General features: G+C 36.1%; 1 protein-coding gene across 2 annotated transcripts; it reads right to left on the minus strand.

Annotated features, from left to right (window-relative positions):
- Positions 1-2,450: 2,450 nt before the first annotated feature.
- On the minus strand, positions 2,451-7,229 carry LOC117926430 (putative two-component response regulator ARR21). Of its 2 annotated transcripts, XM_034845525.1 has the most exons (8): positions 7,024-7,229; positions 6,779-6,937; positions 4,672-5,114; positions 4,380-4,456; positions 4,204-4,240; positions 3,579-3,735; positions 3,013-3,469; positions 2,451-2,925 (listed from the first exon to the last, which is right to left on the minus strand). In XM_034845525.1, exons 3-8 carry the CDS (start codon positions 5,018-5,020, stop codon positions 2,608-2,610), a joined length of 1,395 nt encoding a protein of 464 aa, XP_034701416.1. In that variant the 5' UTR covers positions 5,021-5,114; positions 6,779-6,937; positions 7,024-7,229; the 3' UTR covers positions 2,451-2,607. The 2 variants fall into 2 exon arrangements, with proteins under 2 accessions (XP_034701416.1, XP_034701417.1); XM_034845526.1 differs by lacking the exon at positions 6,779-6,937.
- Between the last annotated feature and the right edge of the window lie 1,345 nt (positions 7,230-8,574).

Genomic DNA, 8,574 nt, shown 5'->3' on the forward strand with positions numbered 1-8,574 from the left:
GGAGCACTCAGCATTTATATATCGGTTTAAGTGCACCAAAATAAAGACAATTCCATTAGCTTATAAACGTGTCCGGTTTTGTATATATTGCTAAGCTATCAACTCTGGTCCAAACAAAAGCAAATGGCAAGACAGTTTGTGATAGGAGATGGCAATGCAGGCCAAGCGAGTTTGGTGCTTGTGAGCTCCGGAGGTTTATTCTTGCTTTGCATGATCGTTATGTCCCTCTCAATTATATCCATGGTCATATTTGCTTGTGGTGATCACAACTCTGGCTCACCTCGCAAGAAAAAGGGTGATTTTCGTCGCAGTGCTGCTATCCTTCATGGAGGTGGCAGCCATGGAGGCATAATCTTTAGCAGTAATTATGGGGGGAACATGGCTGGTGGTGGTGGTGGCGATGGTAGCTGTGGTGGTGATGGTGGTGGTGGATGTGGAGGTGGAGGTGGAGGCGGTTGTGGTGGTGGTGGTGGAGGTGGAGGTGGTTGTGGTGGCGGTGGTGGTGGAGGTGGCGGTGGAGGTGGTGGATTCTGTTGAAGAAAATGGTATTTTACTGGACAGCACAAGCATAGTTCGAGCAAAAGAAGGTATCCAATTCATTTAATATCAAACTCATCACACCGTATCTGTTTTTCCACATATTGTATACTTGGCCTCAGTGTTTTCTGCTTTTAAGAACATGCACCCGTTCTGCATCACAAAGAGGGAACTGGCCACGATTGTAAGCCCTTCGTTCTTATGGGCTGCCTTTTAACAAGCACTATCGGAAGTTAATAAATGAATTCTTCTACTTAACTCCTCTTGGGGCTGGGCTCGTTGAGCACAACTATAAGCTATAATCAAGTAATTAAAGGGACTCGTTGAGGACAAAATATAAGTTATAATGAAGTACTATCTTTTTCCCCTTTCATATACTCATGTGCATAGGTTTCTAATTGGTATATAAAAGAATTTGTCAAATTGTGGAACTCTTTCCAGATGCTCAGCATAGCATATCCCAGATTTTGTTAGACAGAAGAAATGTAGTTGAGTTTTCAAATGCTTCTGCTATGAACTCGATGTCTTTCTCTATAACTATGTGACATTTTTCAATATATAGTACTTGCTCATTGCTTTTTTCAAATGGGAAAAGTGTAGATGTCTCAGATGTTTAACAGAAATTATATGACATACTACTCAATGTATATCACAATCAGTTGGTGGGGATAGCATGTATATATTCCTGGGCAGAGAGAACAAACTTGGTTTGATTCTGAGCCTTTCTCTACAAGGTACTTCCCTATGGAGTATTGACTACTAAGTTTGTTTAACAAAAAGTTAAAACACCATGGAATTAAGATTAATATATTTATGTTATAGGAACTGCTACTCATACTTCTTCAGGTGCTAAAGAGCACCTTAGACAATTCATATAAATTAAGAGCCTCAGTCAAGACACAACCCAAATGATCCGGATTCAATATGAGGCTGATGCAGCATTATGCTCCAGCAGAGCTAGCTAGCCAGCCTTACATTATCAGGATCCCCCAACTGAGAAACTGGGGATCCCCCAACTAAGAAACTGGTCTTGTTCATAATTTTTTGTTTTGAAGAAACTGATAGAGTTCTGATTTATATGAGCTAATAGTAGTATTCAGTACCATTTCTTTTTCTGGCAATCCTAATAGCTAGTCCACATGATCCTTAGAAATGTTATTTGAAAGGATCCAAACCTTAATTTTATCCAGTCATCAAAGTTAAAGTACTATGTTATTAACTTGGAAAAGTTGTTTTTTTCTTTCTGATATACATGATGACATGCATGGGATGTAAACTTACAAAGTTGAGGACATTTGTACACCTATCTATTCTAAATATTCCAATATGCATTTCAGTATTTAACCTGTTGGGAAACCTGGCTCTGTACGTTCTTCAACTTATTATCCACAGTAAGACACACATTGCCTTTTAATGCATGGGCTAGCTAGCTCACACTGATCCCACAGACTGGACAATGGACATTGCAGGGAAAATTGGAGGAATGTGTATAATCTTACTGATTGAAGGATTTCACATAATAAACATACACCCACACGACTGTATATATTCAAAGTGAGATTTCCATACTAGCAATCAGTAGTTGGAAAGTGAAAGTGAAAGAGAGCTTGTTTCTTGTCATATATCTTGGAACCCATGAAAGACAACAAATTCATTTTGCCTGAGAAAGCATCCTTTTTAACTGACTCATTATCTAAGCAATGAACCATTTGCAAATATCTCAAAAGGCTGCATTTTTTAGTGACAAGCTTGATTTACAGCTTTAGTACACGTAGGCAAATACTCCGCATTGCAGTTAATTCATTCAGTATATATTATTTTGAACTTGTATGTTAATTAATTTCAGCAAAACCATATGATGAAATTGAGGAACTAAATATTTAATATTGAAAAAAAAAGAAAAAGAAAAATGCTAGCTTGCAACTATCATCCAGTTTTAACCTGAGAGAAACAACTGGGGATTCCTTATTGTGAGCAGCAAAACTAATTGTCCAGTTTGGCCTTTAAGACAAGTACTTAAAAGATCTCACTTCTATGCTCAATTTTACATGGTCAGATCCTAATAAGTACTCAGCCCTGTGGCCTTGGTACCACTTGTTTGTAACTATCCCAAATGTTAACTTCCAAATCTCTTCTGTTTTCACTAGATTGTGCTTGTTTTCTCGACGAAGAGTTGGCCACAGAAAGAGAAAGCATTGTGCTGATCTCTTTGGTGCTTTCCCGAGGATTAATATTCACTTCATTACCAATTTCAAAGTTGTGGCTCAAACTTAACTGTAAATCAGGTAGCTGTTTCTTCTCTTTAAACCTGTCTACAAAGGCACTTTCTTCTGCTTGCAATACCATTTCATTTATGCTCTGGGGTTGTTTTTCTTGTAACCTGTGGAGCTGCATTTTAAAAGGGTTAGATCAAGTCAGTTCAATTAACCAATTTCAGATATAAGCATATGGAAAAGAGTGATCTATGTTAAATACCTCGACTCGAAATGGGGATTCAAACTCAGGTTCAAAGCTATTTGATAAGAACAAGGGATTACATCTGTTGGATTGAAGTTGTTTGTTGATGATGCTGGGATTGGTACTCCAAATAGAAGGCTGCATGGCATAGTTATTGCCACCAAATGAAATTGGCTTCGGATGCATTTGGTTTGATAGAAGTTCAGAATAGGAACCATCCCAACATATATTTAGAGAATTATTTCTACCCTTCCCTTGATTTTCAATCAACTCGCGTGGAGGCCACTTCTTCTCTTCAACAAATCGGCTAGTATGAATCGGCACAATTCCTGTTCCCCCATCCCTTACATCAAACAGGTGTGAGTTTGTTGACCGGTCCTTGTTCCAATCCGTACTCATCAGATCAAGTTCAGAATCCTTGGTCCATAGCGAACTTGTTTTCCTCACATCATGATCGAAAGCCCACTGTTGGTTTCTATAATATGAGAGAAAAAGGACAGAGATCATCAGTTAGGAATATGTCTAAAACATTTGCCAAACAAGTTCTTTTGGGTTTCTCATCACTGGAGTTGTAATTTAGTGACCTTGAAGAGCTAGCTTTGGGGTCAAACTTCTGTCTCAATACAGGAGAAAAGAAGTGGCTCCTGTTCTCCATTCTAAAGTGTCCGTAAGGACTGGCTCTTTGGTACATCTCCAGAATGTGATCTCTTACATACATCGGTCTACTCGTGTGAGATAGAACTGTACAAAAGATGCACAAATTAAAAATAATAATAAATAAACAAATAAATAAAGGGAAAACAGAAAAATAGTGATCAGCTCATAAACCAGCAAGAGCTCATGAATCTGATACTATTACATTCTTCAAATAATGAGCGAACTCTAATCTAACATGAAAACTGTCTTTTGGTTAATTTTTGCATTTTCTCTTTACTCTTGTTTTGAAAGTCATGTTCAAATAATGACCTATTATATCCATAAATAGGCCAATTCAAGCTGAAGATGCAATCCAGACGCTAGATACAGCTGAATAGCGTGAAAGCTATTCATGTGATCAAAGCCCTGTAGTTTAGATGTCATACTTTGTTGATCAGTGGTTTTGGCTAGTTTGTTTCATCAACTTGTCAACCTGTCTTTAAATTGTATGCTAACAGACCTTATAAACCGAAGATATTGTGTTGAACTGCTAAAAGGGCACTGAAATTTTACCTTGTCCAGAATCATCAAGCTTCTTGCTTCGATACATCTGAATTTGAAGATCACCATGCATAAATTCAGGAAAATGGACAAAGGCAAAAATATTAATGGTTAAAAATAATGGGACTAGTCGCTCTGATATAAATGTTGACAGAGTTAACCTAACCAACTTGGGTCATTTTCATTACCTGCAAGTGACTCTTTACATGAGCTATGCTAAGTCCTCTCACATTCATCAACTGAAGAACTAATTTGGGAGTTGCTCCTGCATTTATTCAAACAAAATCAAAGTAAAAAAAGGGATGATACATTAAGAAAATAGTTTTCTTTCAGTTATTTGTGTGGGATGGAAAAATCTTTGGGAAAACAATTCCACAAAGATGATAGAGCAATAACTTTCTTCTCTTCCCTATTCCAATTGATATTTCTGAACGATGAAATGGAAATAGACTCAGAAGTCTGCACCCAAAGAAAACTTACTTTCTTGCCCACCAAGCCTTTCAACAGCATTCACAAAAGCAAGATGGAGATCAGGAGTCCAACGGAGCCTAGGCATTTTTGATCGAATATATTGCCTAACTGTTGTTCGTTCTTTCCCTTCTACAGTTGTGTTGTTACTACTGTTACTGTAATTAGCATCTGTTGATGTCTCGTCCTCTTTAACTTCATTTTCAGGAACACCAGTGGTGCTACTATCCTCTTCATCCATGGCCTTTTGATTCAAGTCAAAGGACAAATGCCCTGGAAAACATAATAGAGATGAGGTTTTGGTTTGAATTTCACTTCCATCACTCCTATCATCATCAGAAATCTCTATTCTCTCAGCCATGGCTAATAGTATTCTATCTCTTTAGCATTTCCCCGCAGCGTTGAACTTCTAGACTTCCTGGTAGCTACTTGGCTGTTGAGGACAGTCTTGTGTGCTGTTAGATTTTGAATCATTGATTTGCATTAGCTAGGCAGATGAGAAGTATAGCATAATTAAGATAGATAACATTTTGAGGCAAGAAGAAAACAAATGCATTAGAATGATGAGGATAGGAGGAATTAATAATTTCTGACAAATTTTACTTAAATGATCATGCATATGTAAAATTTCCAAAGAGATCTTCAGTTGCATTCCAAATGAATTAATTGATCAAAATGATGTGTTCTTGACTCCAAATATGAATGTTCTTATTCATTGTTATAAATGAATGTATTAAAAAAAAATGCAAACAAACTGAATGTATAGGATGCATTAGAAGGAATACACCATGCAACCCATCAATGTAAAAAGGAGAGTTTTGAGATCAAACTCAACTGATATGCCTGAATTTCTAGTTACCTAATTATTCTTGCATTACTTATAAATAAGTGAATAATGGTAATTAAATGAATGTAAATTTTACTTTCTCAATTTTATGAATGTCTATAGAAATATTAATGTGGTGAAGGGAAAAATTAAGAGCAGTAATTAATCTAAGAATTTTCCTCCAAATATTAGTAATAAAAATGAAAGCAAGAAAAAAAATGTGGAGTGAACAAAATGGCATTCTAAGTTTCCTAGAAGGCTAGAACAGTATTGGTTCATGTATTTTCCATAGTACTAGCCTACTAGGCTCCCTTCAATGGCATTATATTGTACTTCAAAGACAAAGGAAAATAAAAAAATAAAAAACAATGGAAATTCCTTCCTATTTCATGTTGAAGCCTCTTTTGACACATGAATATCATGTTATCAAAATGATTTTTCCCAAGTACAAACCTCCAAGATATTATCCCTGGAGTAATGTATGCTTAACTAATATGCATATATATGTAATATCAAATGATCAACTGCTAACTCTAACAAATTCACCATGCATTTATTTCATGAAAATGCCTTCATAAGTATGTGTGTTCTTCTAAAGAGAAAAAAATGTACGGCAGCAGTATGTACATGTGTCACTAGAAACCCTTTAAACATCTTCATCAATTTGCACAGAATCACAATTTTATTTTTGTGCCCAGGTGGGGAAGAAATTTTCCAGCATGATGATGGCCTTAGAAGGTGTCAAGAACTCTATTTTTGTTTGCCTTCTTAATTCATTTCATGGTAGTTCATGCTTTGCAAAACTACGAGATAGGTGGTAATACTTCAGAAATGTTAAAAACAACACAATGAATGATGCGAAATGCAGATGACCTGGAAAATTCCAGAAAAAAAAAATTAATCAACAGATATAAAGAGGAATATATTGAATCATCAACTGAAATTCAGGTTTGAGCTTTTATAGCAATTGAATAGCAATATTTAGCTACAAAATAGCACTTACTATTAGTAAGCTTGGTTATTTGAATTGGCAATAGAAAATTTTGGATGATCAACTTCTTGTTGAATGCAAAAGGAAAATGATACATCTTTTCTGGAAATGATAAGAAACTGTTTAAAATTAGGTGGGGAGGAAGAAAAAGAAAAAGTGGCCAAAGATTGAAAAGGGAATGATTTATGGAACTTCTAAAATCCTGAAATTTGATACAACATAAAACCTTAGGGTCTAAGCTTCCTGAAGAAATTAATGACTTGGATGCACAGAGGATTTAATCTTTTCTCTTGAGTACAAACCATTGATGACGGAGCTTCATTCATTCTTTCTTCCACGATTTGGACTGCTCAGATGAAAAGTAGCGGCAGAATCAATAAGTGTATCAAATTTCCTATATTTTGAGAACACTTTGTATTGGATTCAAATAAGATCGATGGATCATGAAGTAACCAGCTTCCCTACCAACAGAAAAGAAGTTTTTTGATGAATAAATCCAAAGCATGTATCTGAAAAGTAGATCAAAGGATGATTCCTATGAACTTACCAACATGAGGCACGCTGGTGTATCAATTGATGGATATGTTGATTGACCAAAAACAACTCAGTAAACGAAGAATAGATCAAATCTTAAGACACAGAGAGAGAGAGAGAGAGAGAGAGAGAGAGAGAGGAGAGGGAGAGATCTACTGCATGGTACTCTTGTGTTATGCATTGAGATGATTTGGCTGCATTGAACTCTGGGGAGTTATTTTATTTTCTGGCTAGGAATCTGTTGAAATTAAGCTTCATGCCATTAGTCATACTTCAGATTTCTTAAAGAATTCAATTACTATATTAGAAAGGGAAGACATTGGTCGGACAATTCCACTTTGTCCTTTTTACACTAGGATAACAATACTAATACTACGAGTTAAGATGCCACCACCACTCTCTTGAACTGTTGAAAATCATGTGACTTCTCGAGCCTTTCTCGTTTTGGTCTTCTTTGACAGGTTGTCCATCCCTCTCTCTCTCTCTCTCTCTCATCCGTGATAATCTTCATGGTTGACCTCTGCTAGGGACTGCTCTCTTTGTTGTATTGCTCAACCATTTCAAGAGATGACTTTCTTCCTATATTTTAACACTATTTCTCTGTCCCTTTGTTCTTATTGTTGTTCCCTATGGCTTTAGTTTATGTTGTTTATATTCCCACCATTTTGATTCATTGTTCTGATCTGGAAATTGTAAACCCTTTGAATAGATCTCATTGTTATCCATGGTGCTGGGCCAGCCAAATTAGCCTATGTTAACTGTAAAATAGTCTGAATTTGGTGGGCAAAAACATGCACACAATGCTTCCAGCTTTATTAAAAAAAAAAAAAAATTGTGAGGTTTTAGGGCAATAACCCTAAATCTGATTACAAACATATAAAACAAATAACAAATCAATCATGGATGCAGTAAGAGTTAACATGACTCAGTAGCATACATCTGCAGATGAGAAGAAAGAATTTCATTCATGGTTTCCCACCTCGAGTCATGTCTGATGAGACCAAATATGATGACACAAGTTAAGGTCTTAGGCAAGCTAAGACTCAACCACGTCTCCCCAAGGAACTATCACATATTCTTTTATGAGTTTTATCAGTTAAGTATGTAGAGCTAAAGTACATTAAAAACAATAGCTGATCATGTATTACCTACCTATCTTTTCCAAGTTAAAAGGAAAAAAGAAGTGTATGGTTTCTAATTTAAAGATTCAGCTTAGTGTAGAATTTTTTAGTTGATCAATGATTGAAATTAACTGTTGCTAGTGGTTCTAATTAATAATCCATATATAACCAGAAATCATGCTTTGGCTTCAGACCAAGTGTTCGGCCAGCACAGCTCACAAAGAACTGTATTCCGAATCTCTGGATGTGGAAATGATATCTGGATGGTAAAGGCTACTTATAGCTAGCCTGATTAATTTTCTAATCTAGCAAGCACAATTCAATATAAAAGGTGCCAAGGACAACCAGTTCTCAAGACCTCTTTGAAAACTAAGTATTGATTTAGGGACTAAATGAATTACCGTGATTTTTTTAAGTGAGGTGATTAAATTTATGTCTTAGGT

The sequence above is a fragment of the Vitis riparia genome, chromosome 12, assembly GCF_004353265.1.
Source record: "Vitis riparia cultivar Riparia Gloire de Montpellier isolate 1030 chromosome 12, EGFV_Vit.rip_1.0, whole genome shotgun sequence".
Lineage (NCBI taxonomy): Eukaryota > Viridiplantae > Streptophyta > Magnoliopsida > Vitales > Vitaceae > Vitis > Vitis riparia.